General features: G+C 31.7%; 1 protein-coding gene across 1 annotated transcript in view; it reads right to left on the reverse strand.

The window, feature by feature from the left end:
• The window catches only part of LOC115875372, a 107,446-nt gene that overhangs the window by 3,303 nt on the left and 78,240 nt on the right, over positions 1-25,903 (reverse strand). Inside the window, exons 3-5 of the mRNA XM_030890802.1 lie at positions 18,415-18,450; positions 17,757-17,970; positions 4,441-4,525 (exon numbers count right to left, since the gene is read on the reverse strand). Of these exons, the coding sequence (XP_030746662.1) occupies positions 4,441-4,525; positions 17,757-17,970; positions 18,415-18,450 (335 nt within the window). The remainder of the gene's footprint in view (positions 1-4,440; positions 4,526-17,756; positions 17,971-18,414; positions 18,451-25,903) is intronic.

The following is a 25,903-nucleotide window of genomic DNA, read 5'->3' on the forward strand; positions in this document are numbered from 1 at the left end:
ATGTTATATTTTTGGAAAGGTAACTTTAAATTATTTTCAATGAATTAAAAATACACAGGGTGTCCCATATAAAAGATCAAATTTTCTGTTGATAATTCTTAAATTATTTAAAAAAAATGTATACTTAAACCAACCATTAAATTCTACGCAAAAAGGTCACTTGTTTTCATAAAAATACAAAATTTTTCATAGCAAAGAAATTACAGCAATTTGTTTAAAATGAACATTTTTGATAAACACCCAGTAATTTATAAACGGTAACAGATATCGACGTGCGGTTTGCACCATCATGTTTTTGATAAAAATTGAGCTCCAGACACCGATATTAGTTTTCGTCTATCTCCTATAAAAAACGGTGTTTCTCTTTAAAAGCGTCCAATTTGACCCACTCTGTACAAATATAAACTAAAAGTTTACAGCTGTATAAAATATAATCCGATGTATTGGATATTTTTTTCAATAAAAATTCAGTTCCATTAATAATTTCAAACAAAAGAGATTTTGTACGTTATTTTTCTGTGAATATAGCGTTACTAACGCAAATCCTCGATAATAAATATCTGTTCTTTTCATGTAACTTTAATCCCAACGGGTTAAAGATCTACATAGACAAATTTCTCAATTTTATTTCATTTTGTCTTTTCTCTTTTGCTTGTCGTTTTTATAAAGTTACTTTTATATCGACCTATATGTCTTTTAAGCTTGAGTAATGATGAAATAAAAGGACACATAGTGGCCAGTTTAACTATTTTGCTACTTTTTATTATTTATAAATAAATAAATGCCTTTATTGTCAAAAAATTTTAAAATTTGTAGACAAAGGTAAACTAAACAAACAAAGTAAACAAACAAGGTACACAAACAAACAAACAAAAGATAATACAAAACATTATACAAATAATATTGTCAGTCTTATTGTTTAAAATAAACATTTATAAATGTTTACAATGTCAAAGAACAAAAAAATAAAAACAACATTCAAAAATATTTAGTTGGTTTATAAATAATAGTCTCTAAATAAATTTATTTCGCAATTTATATCCTATTATTAGATTAAGTGCAAACCTAAAGTATGTACGAGATTTTATTTCAGGAAAATATTTTAATTTCTATAGGGTGTCTCAAAAAAGTATAAGTGGATTGGAGTGATTTGTTTTAAATGTAACACTCTTATATTATTGCATTTTTGGCTTGCTTTCAGAACACTTTACGTTACGTTAACTGTCCTGAAATCATAACTGTATTAGGTACTTACTTTAGATGGTCTATACTTACTTTGCTATAAATATGGTAATCTTAAATCATACAGGGTGTTCAAAATTCTATGCCAAACTTTCTAAAATATAAAGTAATTTTTCTTTGTTTTTTTTTTAATGAAACCTTGTATATTATTTTTTTATTGGATGGAGAGTTAAAAAATGAACATTTTTTGTATTTAAAATATTTCAAAATTTTTAATGGTTTCGCAGATACACGCAGTATTATTTCCATATGGCTCCTTCAACGGTAAAATACGAGAGAAAAATTATTGGGTGGTTCTGATAAAAATTTACTGTTGAAAATGCCATATGAAATATAAAACCGCAAATAGCTGTGAAACCGTTAAAATTTTAAAATACTCTAAACACAAAAAATGTTCATTTTTAAATTCTCCATCTATACGGGTGTTCGCTACAGGGTGTTCCGTTAAAAAAAAACAAGAAAAATTATTTTATATTTTAGAAAGTTTGGCATAGAACTTTGAACATACTGTATGATTTACGATTATCATATTTATAGCAAAGTAAATGCAGACCTTCTAAAGTAAATACTTAATATAGTTTTGATTTCAGGATAGTTTATAAGTGATCTGAAAGGGAGCCAAAAATGCAATAATATACAGGGTATTCCATTTAAAACAAATCATCTCCATCCACCCACACTTTTTTGTAGTGATGGGCAAAACTGTTATTTTTAGATAACAGTTGAAACTGTTATAGTTATTTATAAAAAACAGCTTAAAATAACAGCTTAAAAATAACAGGTTTCTTTATTTTACTGCTAAATATCTGAAAGAGTATGAGACGGTCATCGCCAGGCGTATTAACGCAGTTGCAAGTTGCAACAATGACGTGCTCGGTGGTAGTATTTCCAGGGCGTCAAAACATTTCTAAATATCGATTGTTATCTAAAATACCTCTCTAAAAACGGTGGTTATTTACAAATAAGCGCTGTTTACAAATTGCGATATAAAAAAGCCAAAATTCGGCCACTCGTCTATAGTATATACCTACGCCCTGCCCCTCGATCCGCGTAGATCCTGAATTGCGTAGCAGTGTACAGGGTGCATCTCACTCGACGGGCGAGAAGCTCTTAGTTATGATTTTACCATTTGCGGTCAAAAAAATAGCAATATAAGAAAATGTGTAGTATATTCTTCATAAGTAAACCAACTACACACTAGAGTTCGAATTAATTTTACACTTAAACTAGTGTGTACCCGCGACTTCGTTCGCGTCGAATTAATAATTTCTAATGGTGATGATAAAGCAAAAACAAGAATTTCCATTAACATACAAACTGGATAAAATTTTCTCACATTTGCCAAAAATAAGCTTTCTAACGTCGAGCAGTTTAAGCAGAATCGTGGTTAATCAATTACTCAACTTTTGGAACACCCTGTATGATTTTTTTTAAAAATTTCAAAATATGTAAAAAAAAAAAAACAAAATAAATTATGCGTGTTCAGGGGTTTTCCTGAAAGACTAACCGTTTTATAAATAACAAATATTGTAATATTTGAGGGGCGTTTTCAATTTGTTGGAATTTGAGATTCGAGAAACCCCTCCTTATCGAACCTCAACCCCACAGTCAATCCGTTTGCAAAAATCAGCTTTAAACGTCCAGCAGTTTAAGCAGAATAGTGATTACTCACTGGTCATATTTTATGAAACACCCTGTATATATTTTAAAAATCTTAAAATATGTAAAACAACATATTAAAATATACGTGTTTTAAGAGTTTTTCCGAAAACTCACCGGTTTTAAATAAAAAATATTCTAATATTTCAGAGTAGTTTCACCCCCTTAGAATTCGAGTTTCGAAAAATCCCTTCTTATCGAACCTCTACACACTAAAGTCAATCCGTTTTCCAAAAATCAGTTTTTTACGTCAAGGGCTTTAAGCAGAATCGTGATTAATCAATGACTAGATTTTTCAAAACACCCTGTATACATTTTTAAAAAATCTTAAAATATTATTCTGAAAATTTTTCAGAATAAATATATACCTAAATATTGAAACTTAATAAGTAAGTACTGAAACATACAGCGCCATAATATCTCGACCTCCGTCCGTTATGCTCGTAACAGGTTGAAACAGAATGTATCTAAAACAACTGATGCGTTATTCCCCAACCTGTTTCGAACTTCCATCGACAATCGACCGATGCAGCAGCGTTCCTTTCCCACACCTATTATCTCGTCCGCCGCCCTGTTATGCTTGTAACAGGTTGAAAAACAACATATCTAAAATGACTGCTTCTCCAACCCGTTGCGAGCCTCCATCGACAATCGACCGATACAGCAGCGTTCCTTTCCCACTCCTGTTATCTCCACCGCCAGGCGTTATGCCCGCAACTGTTTCAAAAAACCTGCTTCTTTTATATCCTATTATTTTTAAGCTGTTGTAAATACGACCATTGACGGTATCGACCGAAGCAGGTACGTTCGCCGTAGCGCTTTCCCCACTCCGTTGTCCGTTGTCTCGCCGCCTGTATCGATGGTTGACGAAATGACATGTTTTCCATCCATACTAGTTGTTTTTTGGAATTGCTTCGAGCAGCATAGAATTTCGTGGTGATGCAGAGCGCCGACTTCGTTTTTCCTTTGACGAGCGGCCGATCTCTACGTGTCGTTATTTTATATCTGTTATTTTTTAAAAGTAGTAACGGTTGCGTTATGTTATTTATAAATAATTGTTATAAAATAACAGATAGTTAAATAACAACCCATCACTACTTTTTTGAGCCATCCTATAAAAGGTAAAATATTTTCCTGAAATACATCCTAGTACATTCTTTAGGTTTGCACTTGAACAAAATTCCCAAATTCTAGGAGCTACAGATGTCCGACGCACTATTCCGGACCATGTATATTAATACGTATATCCAAGTGATCTGAAAAAATGCTGCGAAACAGCCCAATAGCGATCTAAAAAAAATCAATCGAAACCTAATATTTTTACGGTAAAAATATCTTTTTCATTTCGCACTGTTAAAATAATTTTAAAACATAGGGCTTAAAGAACTTAAAATTATCACTGATTAATGTTTGCAGCATATTTTAGTACCATTTTTGCTATCTACATGATTTGTTGAATGACGGTATATCCTGGGAAATTTGGAGAAAGCCGTTTAAATAATAATACAAAATACAATCATCCTCTTAAAGACAACTTACCAGAAATCTTGCCGATTGAAGTAAGTTTTCAATAGAGTCATCGCCATGTGTCTTTATCTCAGGCACGTTGTTCCAGTCATTTATGCTGTAAAAATAAAATATCATATGCTATTAAATTAGATTTCCTGAAAGCATTTGCTTGTTATAAATTAGGTTGAGCTAATTGTACATTGACTTTCATAAAAGTAAGTTCTCTACTTTACATCACCAAATTTTTAAATTTTAATGTATTTTTTCTAAAGGGAATGTATATAAATAGACACAACACCAAAGGGCCTTGTATATGCATTAACTAGGTTTATTTTTTAGGTTTTTATGGCCTATAAGATTTATGGTTTATATTTAAAAAAATTAAAATATAAAAACTCTAGGTATATTTTATTAATTATTCATTAGAAATTTTGTATTATTTTTTAAATATACAGGGTGGCGCCTCTCATACGACGCGGAGGCTCCAAGGAGAAGGGTAGTATATATCGAAATGAAATATTGTAAATATATGTAGGTTTATTGAAAGAGTTTTGTAAAAATATATACTATACAATACTGCCATTACTCGCTGACGAGTATTCGACACGCATCAAAAGATGGTCACGCAAGGCGTTTTCTTTCATGTGCTTTTCTGTGACTGAAAAGCCCGATACGTGATGTTATTTGCCTACTGCACTCCGGACATTCAAAAATTTCATTGATCTGTTGCCTCTTTACTTTTTGGTTGTCGCTGTTAACTGAGTTTACAATCCTTCTCAATTGAGTTCTATTGTGAACTGCTTCTTCCCAATGATTCTGCATGTTAATCCCCTTTAAGTTTTCGTGGAAAATGTCCTTGTACCTTTTGAGTTGTCTACCCGGCCTCCTCTTACCGTCTACAAGCTCACCGTAGAGCAGAGATTTTGGTATGCGGTTTTCTTGGTATGCGATTTTGGTATGCGGTTTCTTCTGCATACGTGACCAGCCCATCTTAAGCGGGATTGTGTAACCATGACTTCAATACTTTCGCAATGAGCTTTTTCCGATACGTTTGAGACATGATGGAACCACCGATTTCTTAAGAGTTGTCTAAGGTGTCTCTGTTGCAACTTGTTTAATGCCTTCATGTGTCGGCGGTACGGCACCCAGGTTTCGCTCCCATATAACATGGTGGGGATCATAATTGCTCGGTACACTGCCAGTTTCGTTATTGTACTCAAGTCATGATTGTAGAAAACCCTGTCTTTTAATTTCCAGAATGCTCTTGAAGCGCTGCTAATCCTGTTCTGAATTTCAGAGTCGATATTGGCCTTTTCCGAAATCAAACTGCCGGGGTAATTAAATTCCGCTACATATTCCAATAGTTCTTCTCCGATTTTTATAGCATTGTTATGATCTTCCGGGGGAAAATATATAGAGTGCTACAGGGTGTCCCCTAAAAAAGTTACGCATAAAAGTTGGGTTTTTTGTAATGGAACACTATATATTTTAATTGATTTTTGGATTCTATGAAGAAAATAAAGGTGAGTTTCATCAAAAAGTATATGCCTAAAATGTAAGGATTTTGATGTATTTCACATTTTGTGAAAATGAAGAATACATTTTAAATTTCAATAACAGCTACCTAAATTGTAATCTATCCTGTATAGTCTGATATATAATTACAATAACCATTATATGTTATACCAAATTAAAATTTGATCCGAAAATGTATACAGGGTGAGACAAAATTAATATTAAACATTGGTCACTTTTAAAAGCAAGTTACTCCTTTATTTTAAATAGAACACCCAATATATTATTCCGGTATTCAATGGAGACTTCATATCTTCAAAATACTATTAATGTTGCCTACCCCTCAGACATGTATTTTCCTAGATATTTTAATTTTTATGATTTTGTGTTAGTAGATCTTTATTATTTGATAATGATCATATACCTTTTGTTAATTTAACTAAAATTAAACGATTTAAAGTAAAACACTCAACGGTAATAAAAAGATACACGTTTAAAATATATTTTAAATATTACATAACTAAAACCTAACCTCAGAATTATTTTAGTATAAAATACTTTTCTTTGTGTTTATTTCTTTGAATTTCATACTAAATTTTCTTAGTCATAGGATTACTATATAATTTACTTATTTGTAGATAAGTTACAGTAAAATAATTTAGGCTATATAACACACATTTATACTAGCTGATATTGTGATCTGACAGGAACTGAATTTAAACCAATTTTAATTGTCTTCAGTTCCTTTTTTGCATGTTTTTTTTATTATTATTTATTTGTAAATTACATTTGTTGTAAATGATATTCATGCAAAATAAAGTATTATTATATAAACGTATAATTATGTGTACAAATTAGCTAGATGAAATAAAATGCTCAAATTTTTTATTTCCAGTTCAATGGGCAGTATGTAGACGCTACACAAATTGTAGAGACATTAATTGGTGAATGGTCACCTACTAATAGAATCATATCAAATGTCTCCGACGTAGTATAAGTTTCCATTTTCGGCAAATTTCTGAGATGTTTTTTTTGTTTTAACTGATACAAAATCATAACGAGTTTTTAAAGTTGAACTAATTTGAGAGCTATGTTGAAGTAAGGCCAGACATATCACAGCCACCTAGATTTTTTCAAATAATAAAGATCTACAATACTAAATCATAAAAATTAAAATATCTAGGAAAATCTTTGGTTGAGGGGTAGGCAACCTTAACAGTATTTTGAAGAGACATGAATTCCCCATTGAATATCGGAATAATATACTGAGTGTTAAAATATAAAAAATAAAATTCAATGTTACTTTATCCGAATGACCGATATGTGTTTTTAACGTTGAAGATCGTATAAAATTTTCCTGTCGTCCTTCAAAAAAATGTCATAACTGTTATATGATAATAAAACCGCAAGTTTTCTTATTAGTTATATTAGAGTAAACTAAGGCAGAGTATGGGAGTCAAAAGTTGCATATGCTAAAATAATAGCAAATTGCTTTTCTTGTTACAAACAAGAAAATGATTAAAAATGCGTTATCAAAGACGTAACACGATTTCAGTTTACTAAGGTCTACTTTAGGTCTCCAATAGCAACAAGCATGTTTCAAGCGTCTAATTGTAAAACCCCACAAGTAACATATTTTTAAAAATTGAGTACCATAGACAATTTTATTTGTTTTCTAAAGAGTTATTAAAGTTTTTAATATTTTAATGCGAATATCGATATTTTCCATAGTAGGTATATCTGGTTTCAAGTATTTTTTTAAGTAGGTATCAGAATCTAAACTCAAACACCAACATACCTGCGTCAGCCAATAAGCATAAATTAGTCAGATCAAAAATTTTTGTTTTGCTGACGATTTTGATTTTGATGTTTAATCTTAGTTCAACATTATGTGTATATTATTCTTTGCTTACTATGTTTTTTTTTAATAAGATATTTTAGCTAGACCTCTAATTATGTGTTTTATATTCGTCCTTTAGTATACATAAGAAGTATGTAAATAAAATTAAAAATAAATCTAGAGCCAGCAAAATAAAGTAAACAAGAAGGAAGTTTCTGTTTAGTTTAGAATCTCGAAGAATGTTTCTTATTTAGGAAAGTTTTAAAGAAGTTTTTACAAAACCCCATTTTATTAAATTTCCATTTCCTCTTGCAACTACCCTATTTCCGTGGATTCTAATTCTTGAATAATTTATAATTTTAATCAAGTGCTCATGTGTAAAAAGTGTATTGGCAAAATTTGAGGTACCTTTTCCTTCAAATATAAAATTAATACGAGTATAATTCTGTCATGTGACAGGTTATGACAGACGAAGTACAAAGTGAATAAGTGTAAATTTTTTTGTTTATTTTAAAGTTTTATGCATTGTGTTCTAGTGGACCGATTTTGATGATTTTTTAAGCAATTTGTAGCTAAATTATTTGACTGTCTAGTGTCTCTTTCCAAATTAAAAATGAAAATTGCATTGAAGGGTGTTCCAAAAAAAACAAAGAAAATAATATAAATGTATTTTTGATTTTAAGATAGTTCTTTTATTTGTAAAAAAAATTAAGGAAGGTTAAAAAATATATTTCTTTTTATTTATTTATTAATATCTCGAATTAATAATTATCAATATGTATATATAGGTACTCATATTTAAGGATTATGTATAGTGATTTGGAAGGAAGCCAAAAATGCAATGGGTGTCCCATTTAAAAAAAAATCATCCCGAACCACTCACACTTTTTTCAGCCACCCTATAAAAGTTAAAATATTTTCCTGAAATACATCCTCGTACATACTTTAGGTTTGCAGTAGCTACAGATGCCCAACGCACTATTGCCGGACCCTGTAAATTGATACATTTTCTTAAGCATTCTTCATTACTTACATTCTATACTAATATACTCGTATTATAAAATCCTTAAGTAAAACTGACTCACTGATTAATCACGATCTTGCTCAAACCACTCAACGTAAGAAGCTCAGTTTTGGCATAGAGGTTGATTCTAGAGTGTAGAGGTTCGATAAGGAGGGATTTTTCAAAATTCCAGTTCCAAGGGGGTGAAACCACCCCTCAAATATTACAATATTTTTTTATTTAAAAAACAGTCAAGTTTCCGAAAAAACGCTTAAACACGTATATTTTATTTTGTTTTTTTACATATTTTAAGATTTTTTAAAAATGTATACCGGGTGTTTCGAAAACTATGGTCATTGATTAATCTCGATCCTGCTTAAAGATTCACTTTAGGATGTAGAGGTTCAATAAGAAGGCATTTTTTGAAACTCGAATTCTAAGGGGGTGAAACCACCCCTCAAATATTAGAATACTTTTTTTATTTAAAAACCGGTGAGTTTTTCCCTTAAACCCTTAAACACGTATATTTTATTTTGTTGTTTTATATATTTTAAGATTTTTAAAAAATTATACAGGGTGTTCAGGTTAAAGCTGATTTTTGGCAAACGGATTGACTGTGGGGTGTAGAGGTTTGATAGGGAGGGATTTCTAAAATCTCAAATTCCAAGAGGGTGAAAACGCCCCCCAAATATTACAATATTTGTTATTTAAAAACGGGAAAACGCTTGGACACGCATAATTTATTTTGTTTTTTTACATATTTTGAAATTTTTTAAAAAACCATACAGGGTGTTCCAAAAAATTGGGTAATTGATTAACCACGATTCTGCTTAAACTGATTGACGTAAAAAGCTTATTTTTGGCAAACGGATTTTTTGAAAGTCCAATTCTAAAAAGATAAAACTACCCCTCAAATATTACCAAGTTATATAATAATATCGCCATATTGTTCTTTCTCGTGAATATAATATTTTATCCAGTTTGTATGTTAATGGAAATTCTTGCTTTGCTTTATCATCACCATTAAAAATGATTATTTCGACGCGAACGAAGTCGCGGGTACACGCTAGTTTTATATAAAACCAAATACTAAAATCCTTACTCTATTCTTGTGCATAAATCTTAATAGAATCCCCTTTACGCCAACCTAAGAGGCATTTAATTCGTAATTGAATCACATTAGATTCAAATTAATTATATACGAGGAGACGTTACTAAGTCATTACGCTGAAAGGAACCACCACATATTCCCTCCTGGCGTCTCTGCAACGTTTACTATCCGCTGTTCCCACTTATCCAATAGTTTTTGGACGAATACTTAAGGTGACACGTCTTGCATTAAGCAATTTGTCGAGAATAAACATAGTTAATGTAGACTATGCTGTTTTGAATATTTTTATCCACAATCATATCCACATAAATAATATAATAATAGGAGTTTTATCCGCTCATATGTAGTGTTTACAGTGATATTTTATCCGCTAGTGAGATATAATAGCTTTATTTCATTAGTAGGCCAGTCAATCTGGAGGTTGAGGTGGAAAAAATTAGTAACCAACCGATCTCAACGGGAATGTGTAGATAATGATCTCCTATTTAATCCCTCAAAAGTCCCATTCGGTCCCAGTGGGGGAAATTTGAAAAAAACCGCCGCCATCTTGGATTTTTTTGTTTTTTTCAAATATCTCCGTTTGCATAACTTTTTTCGAAAAATCTAAAGATATATTTTTTGTAGAGAATTAAATTTAGAATATTTTATCTTCAATCACTTTTCTCCTAAAATAAATAGTAATACAGATAGAGAATTTTTTACTATACGTTTTATAAATTTTCCAGTTTTTTAAACCAAGCAGCTATAATTTTTGCGTTAACAGTATAGTGTTAATAGAGATAAACCAAGTATAAATTTATGCATCGAAACAATTAAAAATAACGTTTGAATATTATTTATTAAATGAAATTATCGTTAAAAAAGTTATTATTAAATTAAAGTTTTAAATAAAATCTGGTACGACGTCATCCTGCGTGTCATTTTCGTCCTCCACTAAAATGCAAAAGTTTGTGCAACTGAGTCCGTAGCACTGACCACACTTTGAAGAACATTTAAGACCCAGTTTTCTACAAGAGCAATTTTTAGAGCACTTCTCTCTACTCTCTTTGCAATTGTAAAAAAATAATTTTAGTAAGTCAAAAGGCTTCTGTTGATTGATTAGATGTCAGATTGCCTTTTTGATCTTTCTTCCATACTATAAAGGATCTAACTTGTTACCAATCAACTTATAATATTTCCTATAATAGATATATCTTTACAGTTGCCTGAAAGTATGTCCTGGGTCAGGACATACTTTCAGGTAACTGTGTCCTGAGTAAATGTAGTTTTGCAGAGTTCTCAGTTGGAGATAAATGAGCTAAATTAAACATAGTTTTAAGGGCTTGTCTTGATGTAATTCTATTATATAGAGTGTATCTCATATGGTTAATATGTTTAATATAGCTTGGACAGTTTGTTTAGCTTTAAACTTTAAAAGATAATTTAATCTTGACTAATTAAATTATCTTTTAAATCTATATCACTGGAGATGGTACCCGGTGGTGTAGAGGTACAGATCTCGTCTACCAATCTAAAGGTGGTTCGAAGGTTCGAAGAAGGTTCGAATCCTACAGCCGCAGCCGGTAGTTCATCAGTCGTCTATTTTTAATAAAATAAAAATAGTTTGGGCACCTAGGTCGACTCAGCCTTAAATGAGTACTTGGGATTCACAATCCTGAGGTAATAATAGGCGGTTACAGCGTAGTACTAGCCACAATACCTTCCTTGTATACCGTACGGCTCTAGCATGGCAAGCTGTACTTTACTACTCCCAAGACGTTATACACGGGATCCATTATTATATTATTATTAGATACACTCTATACAATAGGATTAAATCAAGACAAGCCCTTAAGACTACCTTTAATTTAGCTAAATTGCCTCCAAATGAGAACTCTGCAAAACTCCATTTACTCAGGACATATTTTCAGGTAACTGTAATAAAATATATTATATGAAATGTTATAAGTTGTACTTTTTATATTTAAGAATTGGATTTGTAATAAGTTAGATCCTTTATAATATGGATGGAAGAAAGATCATAAAGGCAATCTAACACCTATTCAATGAACAGAAGATGTGGCGCCTCCTGACCTACTAAAATCAATTTTTTGCAATTGCTAAGAGAGTCAGTGCCCTAAAAATTGCTCTTGTAGAAAAGTGGATCTTAAATGTTCTTACGTCAGTGTCAGTGCTACGGAACCAGTTACACAAATTTCTGTAATTTAGTTGAGGACGAAAATGACTCTCAGAATGACGTCATAGCAGATTTTATTTAATAACTTTAATTTAATAATATTTTTTTTTAACAATAATTTTACTTCATAAATAATATTTAAACGTTATTTTTAATTACTTTAATGCTTAAATTTATACTTGGTTTATCTATATTAACACTATACTGTTAACGCAAAAATTATAGCTGATTGGTTTAAAAAACCTGGAAAATTTATAAAACGTATAGTAAAAAATTGCTCTATCTCAATTACTATTTATTTTATAAAGAAAATGATTGAAGCTAGAATATTGTAAATTTAATTCTCTACAAAAAATGTATCTTTAGTTTTTTCGAAAAAAGTTATCCAAACGGAGATATTTAAAAAAAACGAAAAAATCCAAGATGGCGGCGGTTTTTTTCGAACTTCCCCCACTGGGACCGAATGGGACTTTTGAGGGGTTAAATAGGAGATCATTATCTAGACATTCCCGTTGAGATTGGTTGGTTACTAATTTTTTCCACCTTTACATATAATACTCGGCTACGTTTACTGGCCTATAGTGGAATAGTTATAGTAGTAATGGTTATCAAGTAGTAATTGTTAATTTTGTAGTTTAACTTGGATATAATGTCATTTTAACAGAAAATCGACGATTTTTATAGACGTATCTGTTAAAAAAACTAAACTGTTCTCGAACAGTTGCATTTAGACATTTTAAATATATTTGTTTTGTGTGTTTTTTGCTTTGGTAAATGAACCGTATTTTAAGCAATGAATCAATTCTCACGATTCTTTGAACGAACAAGCCGTAGAAACTAACGAGTCGCATTTTGATCCGATTCAATATTTATGACTCTTTCGTTCGGATTTTATAGATCCGTGCTGGCCACGAATCACTTGAACGAACCATATTCTAAGCAGTGAATCAAATCTCACGATTCATTTTTAATACTCGTTCAAATCAACGACTCGGTTAATCTTTGGCCACCTCTAGTTTCTTGAGCTTCCCCAAAAATTGATGATCCAATAGCATCATTATCTTCTTACAATTTTCGTGATTTTTAAAAAGTATGCAAATTCTTATTAAACCAGCTCCGAATTTTACTTTTTTGTTTGTATCAATACGGTTATGGTTTTCTGTGCAATTTCTATTTTTTGCCTGAAATATTTATTACTGCGGAACACGGATCCTGAAAAATATCTGCCATTATTGTCACTGCGCAAAAGACTAGTTGTTATGGTTCATTTGTCAATTATATACCATTCAATCTCATTTTTGGTTCAAAAAATCTCGAACTGTCTAATGATTTTAATAGCTCATTTGCAAATGTACAAAATGTTACGAATATTAAAAAAAATATTTCTCAACTTTAAACTTCATTGAAATGATGAATATGACAGAATGCAGGCATGAATAAAAATTCTATAAGAATATTAAAATTTAAAAAACGTCAGCAATTGTTAGTAGCTCTGTTATTTCATAAAATTGTTCCATATTTTACGGATATTTAATAGAAACCGATCCTTACCGTAGTTTAACAATCTGGTTAACAACAAATAAAGCATAAACAACATAGTTACCATAACAAACGGTATATTTAGTAATATTTTTATATATTATGATGTTTGCTGCTAATTTTCCTTATCAATTTTTTATAATTTTTGCTAAATAATAGATGGGTTTTTGGATAAAACATTGCGTTACTTTCGTGTTTGTTTTAGTTGCATTTTATCCACTTAAGGGGGGAAATTAAGTGCTTACAATCTGTTCTCGAATAAAATGCTGCCTAAAACACTTTTGTAATAAATAACTATTAAATGGTTATTAGTACGCATTTTAACCTTACAAGCTTTTATCTATAAATGTGCTAATAAAAGATGGATTTTTTATTACATTTTAACTGTAACATTTTGACTATTAATTTTTTTTACAATACCGTTTACAATAGAGTGTTCTGTTTTTCTTATTTTTACTACGATACTGATTTTTTTATTCAAAATGTTTGTCATTATTCATAATCTCAAGGTTCCTTCCATTATCAAAGGAATTAAACGTTTTATCATTATTTCCAATGTTGAACTGCATCAAATCTTAAACAATAAGAATCTGCACCATAATCTGAATAATTATTTCAGGTTGGGGTATAGTAAACAAGTATCCCCAGTACTATCTGATTATGTATGACATTTTAAGCCACAGGATACCCGATGAATGGCGAACCAGCACCACTATCTTGATGTTTAAAAGAGGAGATAAGAAGCTGCCCTCAAACTATAGAGGCATAAATTTTCTAAGCACCACACTAAAACTTACGACAAAAGTGTTAACAACCAAAATAAACGACTTAACATGCTTAGCAGATGAACAGCAAGGTTTCAGATCGGGCAGATCATGCACAGACGCGGTTTTTGTCATAAGACAGATAACAGAAAAATCAATCGAATATAACAAACCAGCGTATATGTGTTTTATTGATTTAGAAAAAGCGTTCGACCGTGTGCAGCTAAGAGACGTTGTACACCTTCTTTACAATAGGCAAATCCCACACAACCTCGTTAAAACCATACAAAACATATATGAAGCGAACCAAATTCAAGCTAAAATTAACGGGGTCCTGACCGAACCAATAAATGTAGGCTGTAGTATCCGACAAGGTGACTCCCTGAGCCCTCTTCTTTTCAACATCATTATGGACGAAATAATAGGAAATGTACGTTTACTGAAGGGATACAGTATGGGCGACCAGGAAATTACTATTCTATGCTATGCTGACGACGCCGTATTGGTAGCTGAAAATGAGAACGATCTACAGCGCTTATTACATCGATTTAATTGCACTGCCAAATCACTTAATATGATAATATCGACCGAGAAAACTAAATGCATGACGACATCAAAAGTACCACTAAGATGCAAACTGGAAGTCGAGAGCAATGTTATTCAGCAAGAGATGAAGTTTAAGTATCTAGGCATAGAAATCTCAGGATATAGTGATGTAGAAGCGGAGGTGCGAGAACGGACAACGAAGGCAACCAGAATAGCAGGATGTCTGAATGATACAATATGGCGAAATAAAAACATTGAGGTGGAGACTAAAGCGAGAATTTACAAGGCAACGGTACGACCAATAATGACATACACTGCAGAAACTCGAAACAACCGAAATGAGAGTACTACGCAGAATAGCTGGAAAGACGCTTCTGGACAGGGAGAGAAATGAAAGCATAAGAAGAGCGTGCAAGGTGGAAAATGTAAATGAGTGGGTACTCAGCAGAAAGGAAGAATGGAACGAGCATATCAGCAGAATGGACTACAGAAGGATAGTGAGAGTTGCACGCGACAAATCACCGCTAGGTCGTAGAAGCTTAGGACGTCCACGAAAACGATGGAGCGACAACTTGTCAGTCTAATCGGTAGAGACGACGAAACCAAACAGGCGATTCGCCTAGTATGAAGAAGGAAGAAGAAGAAGAAGAATTTTAAGCCTAACATCTCCATTTTGTTGCTGACGTTAGAGATAAATGCACTGAACTGAAAAGAGCAATAATATAAACTTATTCATGGGCATCATCTGACGTGACAAAATCGAGAACCTCCATCTTAATTTTTTTTAATCACCTCGAAAAAAGCTCGAAGGAGTATTTACTCCTGGTAATGACAAGTAATGAAAGGAGTATCCATCAGTGGTAATGGCAAGCATATATTTGTGCACATTCTTGTAAGAACAATATTATTACTAATTAAAAAATATTTTACGATAAATTCAAAGAAAATACCGACCGTTTCGTCGTTAACTACAAATCGGACCAAAGTACAACAGCACCAACATTCAATGATAAACTGATATACCGATCTGGTCATAGAAATGCAGTATTGCCGGATTTTGCATCAAAATTACAAGCCGCACAAGTGTTTACGAAAAATGTTGCATCTAGGGTTGGAACTTTATTTTTGATAATTAGTTGCTCACTTTACTATAGCTGGAATAGATTTTTAAACAACTGTTTAACATAAATTTCTAAAATTGTCATTGTAACGAAATTTTTGAAATGAAACTATATAGGGTGAGTCTTAAATAAGTGCAAATATTTTCAGGGTTGGTAGATCTCGATAAAAGAAACATATTTTCTCTTAACCATTTTTCAAATAAATTCAAAATAACCGAGTTATTTTAGTTTGAAAATTTCCAAAAAAAAACATTTTTTTATTAAATTTTCAGAACCACTGGATCTTTTCTGGATTTTGTTTATTGTAAATTTAATTTACTTTACCTATATTGCCATATTATCAAGAAATTATGTTTTTTAACTAAAAACCGAGCTAAAAACTACATAAAAATTCCAAATTTTCAATTATTTTTTCGCGAAAAAACCTCATAATCGTGTTTCTGGGGTCAAAAATACTACCCCTAAAAATATTTGCACTTATTTAAGACTCACTCTGTAATAATAGAATTATTAATTTTTAAATAACTCTACTTAAGAAACCGGAAGGTTTAGGTATAGGAACATGATAATATCGTTAAAAAGCAATTTTATTAGTCTTTTAATTTTTTGAATCATATACATAGTTAGGGTTGAATTTAAAATAACAAAGATTTGAGTAATTTTATAATAAACGGAAATAAATGATATTTTTCTTCTCTCTGTGTAATCTATATCAATATCGAATCGGTTTATGTAGACAGATCGAATATACCGACTTTCGTTATAACCCAAATTTCAAATTTAAAAATGTTTAATTCATAATTTGACCAATGCTTATTCACGATGATGTTTTTGTCAATTTTACACATGTTCTATTTTTTATCTCAAAAACTATTAGAGATTGGTATAGGTTAGCATAATAGAAAAAATATGAGATGTGAAAGTACCTAGTTTACAAAAATGTCATAACATACTGGGTATTCTATTTAAAATAAGAAAAATGTTATTATTTTTATTATGAAGCAGCAACACTATAGTGCTGAAAATATTTTAGAAAGATAGAGCAGGTTTATGTAAAAATCCAAATTTTCACAAAAATTTTATCATCCATAAACGTCTAATGTACCATCGCCGTGAGAGAGATTCACCCTATATATTACACTTCCTATTCTGCCGTATATCATCCGTTATCCAGAGATTACATAATTTTAAATATTAATTTTTATTTTTTATATTATTTACTAATTTATAAGCATTTGGCGCATAATATCATCGCGCTCATGGCAATTATTCTAAATTATAACTAACTAGTCTATTTACATTGAGATAGAGATGGAGATGTTGTTGGTATTAATGGAGGACATGGATTCCTGGAGGTAACCGAACTGTATCGCCTCCCTTGATAAAACAGGTGAAGGAAAATCAGAAATATTAGTTTCAATGTTGTAATCGAATGAAGGCAAAATATATACAGACTGAAAAGTAAAGAAGTTATGGACATACATGGAGTGTTCCATAATGTACGCGCACGAAATTGCAAGATTACAAAAGAGCAGAATGAAAGAAAGAAAGAGCATGTGAATTTTAATTTATGTAACAGAACAATAATACCTTTGAGACCACTAGAAAGAGTCTCTATCTGGAGATAGAGAGTCTTTTCAATTCTTAAGTAAAATACAAAAAGAGTGCATATGTTTTTTGTGTCAAGTTTTTAGTACGATACTATATTACTCTATTACTCTACAAACTTACCTTTTAGCCTCATTTTTCTCGACCTCGCCATATCTCTCCCCAGCCGGAATTTGACCCTCAGAATTTCCTACGTCCTGCGGTCCATAGTACCTCAGCTCCAAGGGACTGATCAGCTTGGAAAGGAACCACTTAGTCCGGGCGTCTTCGGCGTCGGTCGGCGTAGCGGCATTGGTGCGGGCAAACTGCGCCTCCTCGCCGCTTCTTTTCCCATGGGCTGCAAAAATCGTCGTTATATTTAGATATTTTTTATGCCTCAAAGTATCGGTGAGAGAGACTAATTTGTAATGGGTAAGCTTAGCTTTATGTTTAAAGCACAGTGTATGTCTTGGGAGTAAATATAATAATAATTGTTTGATTCGGGTAGAAGCAAAATCGATAATGTTTAAAACTGTCAAAGAAGTTACTAATAAGATATAAGAAGACCAAGTCATTATAATTATTACAAAAATAAAGATGACTAATATTGATACTAACAATTTGTAACAAAATTGTTGAATAGGTGCTTAAAGAGAAACTAAATAAAATAAACTGACTTGACTTTACATGACATCTCACAACTTTTTATAGTGGAAGCATTGTGTTGTGAGACTTGGCATTTTTTATATTCTATGTTTTTGATGGGATACAATATTAAACTCAATAACTAAATATTTCTTACCTCCCCAACATGCATGTCCATATCTTAAGCAGGTCCCTGAAACGAAAAAAAAGATATTGTATAATTTAAAATAACATATTTAGAAAAGATAAATATATCTTTCAAAATTTCAATACCAAAAAAAAAATGTTTGTGAGATTGTTTTCAGGTCACTGTATATTAACAATACTGTATCATATTACTTAAAAGCATCCATCAACAAATTAGCCAATATACTAAATTACATGAAATCTCTAAAATTAATGTTTTTATCAATACCTATACATTTTGCAGTACATTTATGGAATCCTTCTGCACATTTTACAGCTCTAATTAATCGGCCAGTAGCCGTCTGATATTTTTTTTCGGAGCTACTGAACTGCAAAAAATACGCGTTTCAAAAGCTGCGATCTACATACGCGGGATCATTTAAAAACCAATCAGTGTTACATATTAAAAACAGTCGAAAAAAGCCCTACCTACCTATTTGAATGGAGGGCGGGAAAAATTGCAGCAAATGTCTAAAACGCTACACGGAATCAATGGGCATAAATCATACATTTGATTAATCGTTTTCAAATTATCATAATTCGTGAATATCGTATCCAAAATTAACGCTTATGCTATTTAACACATTTGATTTTATAAAATCTTTGAATACTCTTCTGAATTTTACGAATATTAGAGAAGAAAAGAGCTTTAGAACTTGATATTTTTGTAAAAGTTTGAAACAACCCGTGGAATACGTTAACAAAGCAAAAAATTTAAAAATTATTTTATCATCTAGGTGTATCTCTCCGAAATAGTTTGTTTTTTGATTCATTTCAATAGCTTTATTTTTTTTTGGAGATATTCACTTACGAAGAAGACACAATTTTTTTTTCATATTTTTTACATTAAAAGCATAAAAAATAAAACCATGCCTTTGTTTTTGGTCCTAATCAACAGACCTATAAAATTATGTTTATGATTTATGTAATGTAACTGTCTTTGAGAAATCATATTATTATCGTCTGTTGGGTAGTTACTCTACCAGATATGGTTTTAAGTCCAAAGTTAATCTCTACCATGATCAATAATTAAAGCAACAATATCCGATACTTCAGAACTTAAAGCCAATATATCCAATAAAAATAAAGCTATTGAGATGGCTCAAAAAACAAACTGTTTACAAAAGATGTACCTAGATGACAAAATAATTTTTAAATTCCTGGCGGTGTTTCAAACTTTCACGAAATTATCAACATTTTGTTTCACTTCGTATAATTGATAGATGGAAATTTTCATTTCTAATTTATAAAGTAATACTAAAAAGTCAAATAATTTAGCTACAAATTGCCTAAATTGCTTAAAAATCACCAAAATCGGCCCACTAGAACAGAATATACAGGGTGATTCCTGTAAGTCGGTCATACTTTCGAAGAATGATAGGGGACGTCGAAATATTAATTTTGATATAGCACACTATGGGTCGGAAATGTCTCTTACGCAAGATACAGGATGTTGAAGTTTTTCAAGAATTAAAGATATTCTTTAATAGTTTTTTAACAGTTGAAAGTATCGTTATAAAATTTTATTGTAGGTGTCTGCCTAACAGAGACACTTTAAATGTAAAAAGAAGAGGTTCTAGTTTCAACCAGTGGCGTAGCTGTGATACGTATCGGCTAATATTTTCAAAAAAATAGTACGCCACTGATAAAAATAAAAATTTTGGAGTTTTTTTATTTACTCGGTTTATTTCCAAGGAAAAATGTCTCTTACAACTTTTTTCTATCTAACACCATTTTGTCACAATTTAAAAATCAATATTTTTTTAATGAGAACCTTAAATATGCGAATTATTATAACTACTTAAAACTACGAATTTTATTATTAACAATAAAAAAAATTCTAGTTTAAATTTATAATTTTTTAAAAATTTATTTAGTGCTAATAGTAAAAAGTACTAAAGTTACCCAAGATGAAGGGAGCTAACGATGCATATGTGTTTTTGCCCTCTAGTTATAATAATTCGCTGTATTTAAGATTCTCATTAAAAAAATTATTTATTTTTAAATTGTGACAAAATGGTGTTAGATAGGAGAAAGTTGCAAGAGACATTTTTTCTTGGAAATAAACCGAGTAAATAAAAAAACTCCGAAATTTTTATTTTTATCAGTGGCGTACTATTTTTTTTGAAAAAATTACCCCATGCGTATCACAGCTACGCCACTGGTTGAAACTAAAACCTCTTCTTTTTACATTCAAAGTGTCTCTGTTAGGTAGATTCATATAATGAAATTTTATAACGATACCTTCAACTGTTAAAAAATTATTAAAGAATATCTTTAATTTTTCAAAAACTTTTAACACCCTGTACCTTGCGTAAGAGGCATTTCCGACCCATAGTATGCTATATCAAAATTAATATTTCGACGTCCCCTATCATTCCTCGAAAGCATGACCGACTTACAGGAATCACCCTGTATATGTTATATTAAACTTTGAAATACATTTTTAAGGTGCCCGTTTTTCGTGTCGATGAGTGTATTATAGAACCAGAAAAACGATTTAATATATACACAAAAAGGGACTTACAGCGCTTTTCAGATGGAGCGGAGCGTCCGCGCGGATGTTTTTCAATATGGCTCATCCAGACGGAGCATACGCGACCCATGTCAAATTGATCATATAAACTCATGGTACACGACGGACGCCCCGCGCGGACGGTCCGCTCCATCTGAAAGCGCTGTAAATGAACAATTTCACATGGATCGCGTATACTCCGTCCGGATGATTTCGTCTGACGGCTATCTTGAAAAAACAAGCAGCACAAAAACAGCGCGGACGCTCCGCTCCATCTGAAAGCGCTGTTAAAATTGAATTTTGAACAACGTTTTGAACAACGTTTTGAACAAATTTTGAACAACAATCTGATAATTTGTACTGCAGTACCTATTACCAATAAAAATCTCGTATCATATTTTTTTATTATTTTTATTATATCGAATTTAATAAAATTTGACTTTGGCTTTAGTTTTTGCCTTCAATTGGATTATAAACAAAGACATTATAAAGATAGACCGAACATCTCATTCATAAATACTCGTTGGTAGTTTATCAAACATTCCAATGTGTCAAACAAAGACAGAAGAGACAGAGAAGTCTAAAATTTCCGACCTCGGCAACTAGGCGCATTTGGATTGTTCTAATGGCCAGTGGCGTATCGTTTTTTGGAACGAATTTAATTAGTAAAGTAAAAGTAAAGTAATTAGTAAAATTTTTACTCCATATTAATATACTACATTAACACTTTTTCGTTAGATGAGTTTTGTTATAAGGTCTAATATAATAATATAATTAATATCCCACATATACTTATATTGAAACAGTAGGTAGTTTTCGAAAATCGCTCCAACGTCGATATTCAATTTAAACTTTCAGTTACTTCTATATAAACTTTCAGTTACTTTTGAATATTTACAGGGTGACGCAGACTTCCGAAACAGTTCTATATTAGGTTTGTGGTTGGTGACTTTTCTTTCATTTTTTTTTTAGAATATTGAGGCAATGGTAAAGCACATTTTAGACATTTTTGTAATCATAGGTGGCCGGAACATATTTTCAAACTAAAGTTGTAGATTTGCCATTAAATTTCCATTCCAGAAATACCTAGGGTTGCCACCTGTCCTTTTTTGAAAAGGACAGTCCTTTTTTAGAATAACTTGTCCTTTTGACTTTTTTTGACTTAAAAAGTAATTTTTATTTTACGTATTTTTCCTGAGAGAAGAAGAGAACTTAAAACTTCCCGTTTAATCTCTGAGAAAATTACCTACAGCAAACAGAAATATTCTTTTCGTCCAAATTTAACTAGAGGTGTTATAAAACTTATAAATAAATTTTTCTTGTTTAGAATAGGCATAACATTACTTAGAAGTTCCCGTTTAATCTCAAATGATAGTTTAGGTTTTAGTTTTACCTTTTTTGATCTTAAAAAGAACTTTTCAAAATTAATAATAGTAACGATCTTAGTTCGCAATCGATAGATAGATAGATTTCTTTATTTGACCACATTTTGTACAAACAAGATACAATTGTAGCATGTCATAAAAACAGTTAAATATATACAAACTAAAATAAAAATTAAAACAACATGTAAGTAAAATACAAATACAGTGTATAAACAATGAATACAACATTTAAGTTAGGTCGGTGGTTAAGTTCATAATATTAAAATATTCCGCCACGTATTTAGCTTCCTGTGAAGTACTGTGTAATAGTTGTTTAATCTTGTATTATTAATAACTTCCTATACTTAAAATCAATATTTATTTTAATGAGAAAATTGTGTTTTTTTGAAAATATAAGACAAGATTTGACTTTCGATTTTCTTCTCGTATTATTATGGCTCTGATACGAGGCAATTATCTTTTAGTCTCTCAATAGAGGGCATTTATCATTAAAAGTATCAAATCTGTGTGCTACAGTATGGGATTTCTGTCGCATAATAATGAATATTACGTTTATTTACAAATCCATTACTTAGGTAGCTTAATCAGACAATCAAATTTTAGTTAAACGTCCCAATCTTCATGAACTGTATTAAGCATATGTATTGCAGTTTGAATCACCCTGTATGTTGACAAAAATATTTTGAAAATGTGCGTTACAATGGCCCCGATCTTATGTAAGATTGAAATAAAAATCACAAACCAAAAACGTAATACGTAAAAAGCTGTTTTGGAGGCCTGGGTCACTCTGTATATAAGTATGTATAAAACTAGTAGCCTAAGAATTATTTACAGTTCGTCCCATTCTAAAAAAAGGTAAACACACCGTACAAATAACTCTAAGAAGAGGTATTTGTATTGTACGGTGGTAAAAACTTGTCTAAACAAGACCGAAGGGGCAGATATAAGATATAATAAAGCAATAAAATGTAAAAAAGGACGGGTAAACACCTTTGTTTATTTGTTGAGCAAAATTCCTTTAGAATATCGTATATAATGACCAAAATATGATGCAATTTAAAAAAAAATGTCACTTTCTGGCACATAATAAAGTTTCAAATGCAACGTTTATATTCAAATTTGTTATGATCTACAACAGTTAGGTAGTAATTGAGACGAATTTTAATTCAATTACCGGCTACTACGTTCTTGTTTTAATAGATCAAAATTCAACAAATATAATTAGAAATTATTTTAATTGTGAGAGGCTCCCTTGTGGGACGCCTATGTACGATTACGGCGGAAAAAATACCTACCTGTGAAAAGACAAATTCGGGTAATTTGAGCTTATTTTTCCACACATTTGACACTGTCCTACCATATTGAAAATTCGCAGATTCAGAAGTATGTTAAACAAAAACAAAATCTACTGAAAACCACTGAAAAGTTCACTTCGGACTTGATTCCGACTTCAAACACACCGTAAGCTAAACGTAGTACGCTATAACGGACCAAGGGTCGTCGCGAGGATTGTGGGACGGACGGCTCATTTCATTCTGGAAGACTAGCAGCGACATTGCCAATAGTTCTAGACGTTTCAGCAAATTAAACAGTAAACACGTCCTTTAATAGTAACTCATATATCCTCTGGTTAATAATATATTATTACGCATGCTTCTTTAAAAATAAACTATTAATTTAATTAAGAAATTGAGATTTATTGATATCCGGTGAAGCTTTTAAAGTCACCTTTTCTGCAAATCAAACTAAGTAGATAGGCGCAAATTTGAGATGTGGCAATGTCGCCTTCTCTATCTCAGTTGGTTTTTACAGTACGCAGTCAACCTCCGATTGTTTGATCGGGTTAAAATGCACAATGTGATATTTGTTCTTACTAAATCTATGATTATAAATGATATCTGCTGCTACGAGATATCTGTCAAACTGTATATTTAAACTATCACAGGGCTGGCTAAAAACTGGGTTATTTCGCTGAATATTGAAAAAATTGTTGGATTGTTTTGAATTTTACATAAGTAAACTTATTTTCAACTACCCAGATGATTTTTATTAGAGAGTATTTTTCCCAATAGCAATATTTTTTATTGAGAATGTTGCATTGATTCTACAATCTACAGTCATTGTCACTTGACCATCTTTTTAAGGTCTGTCTCTGCTTCGGAGAGCATCCTATCTTGGCCGCCATTCTAGTATTAGCTTTTTTCTCCCAATAACAAGGGGTCGTCCTCTGCCGGAAACACTGCGATCTATGAGGCCTATTGTGTTCTTCTGGCAATATGCACAGTCCAGTCCCATTTGAATTTGTTAAGCAGATATACAGCATCTTTTATTCTTGTACGCTGTTTTATTATTGTATTGGGTATCTTGTCTCTTAGGGGCACCCCAAATATTGATCTTTACATAGCTCGATGGGCTACACGGATCTTTTTCTATGATCTTTTTCGTCTGCGTAAGTGTTTCTGCAACATATGTAAGTACTGGCATAACGCATTTTAACACATATCTTAGTTTGCCGAATGCTGCCCATGTTAATCCTTCTTTCGATCTCGTGTATCTGGTTATCGGAACGAATTGTTATTACGTATCCCAGATATTTATTGTTTTGTTTTTGCATAATTTATGCATAATCCAATTTGCTATGATGCACGTTTAAGCGTTTGTAGCATGTTAGTGCTGTTTTACATGGAGCGGATCGTCCGCGTGTCTTTATGGTCCGACGGACTGCTTTCACATGAGCTGTTAAATCCCTAGATATGTATTTGCAGAACAGGCAAACCGAACAGCACTTAGTGCTCTTTCACATGGAGCGGATCGCCCGCGCTGTTCGTCCGCGTGTTTTTTCAAGGACCGACGGACTGCTTCACATGAACTGTTAAATCCTTCGCGAGTAGACATGTATTTGCCGAACAGGCAAACCGTGGTTTCCATTGATAATAATTCTACGAAGAACTCAGCGGCCCTTCTTGTTTTGTTTAAAATTTTAAGGGAAATAAATAAAAATATTTGTAAGCAGAATCTCTTGCTTATTATTGTTCATTATACTAGTTTATTTTAATAACGTATCAATAAAGAATAGTAAGAAATGTTTTTTGTTTACCAGTTTTATACTATTCTTCCGGATTGAATTATTACAATCGGGTACTATAGCAGCCGCAATGTCGCCATATGCTTTATTTTTATTATTTCGGTTTTTATATTGACCGCAGGAGACACCCCATATACGAGTACTTTTTTGATTTTCCACATCGTAGATCAATAGCTCTGTATTAATTTTAAAGGTACTCATTATTATTAAGCTGCAGAGACGCTTATAGATGTAAATTGCAACGCAGCACTTGCTCCGCAACGGACGGACGGTCCGCGTGTATGTGAAATAGCGTATTTAAACACGTAGGCAGTACGCGCGCGAACGCTCCGTAGAAGCAAGGGCTCGACAGATGGCCGGACGGAGCATACGCGACCCATGTGAAATTGTTCATATAAACTCATCTGTCTGAAACAGTATATAGTGCAATTAAAAAGTGTTTCTAGCAAAATATGCTAGAAACACTTTCTTATTT

This window comes from Sitophilus oryzae, unplaced genomic scaffold, assembly GCF_002938485.1.
Source record: "Sitophilus oryzae breed Bouriz unplaced genomic scaffold, Soryzae_2.0 scaffold_1057_pilon_pilon, whole genome shotgun sequence".
Taxonomy (NCBI): domain Eukaryota; kingdom Metazoa; phylum Arthropoda; class Insecta; order Coleoptera; family Curculionidae; genus Sitophilus; species Sitophilus oryzae.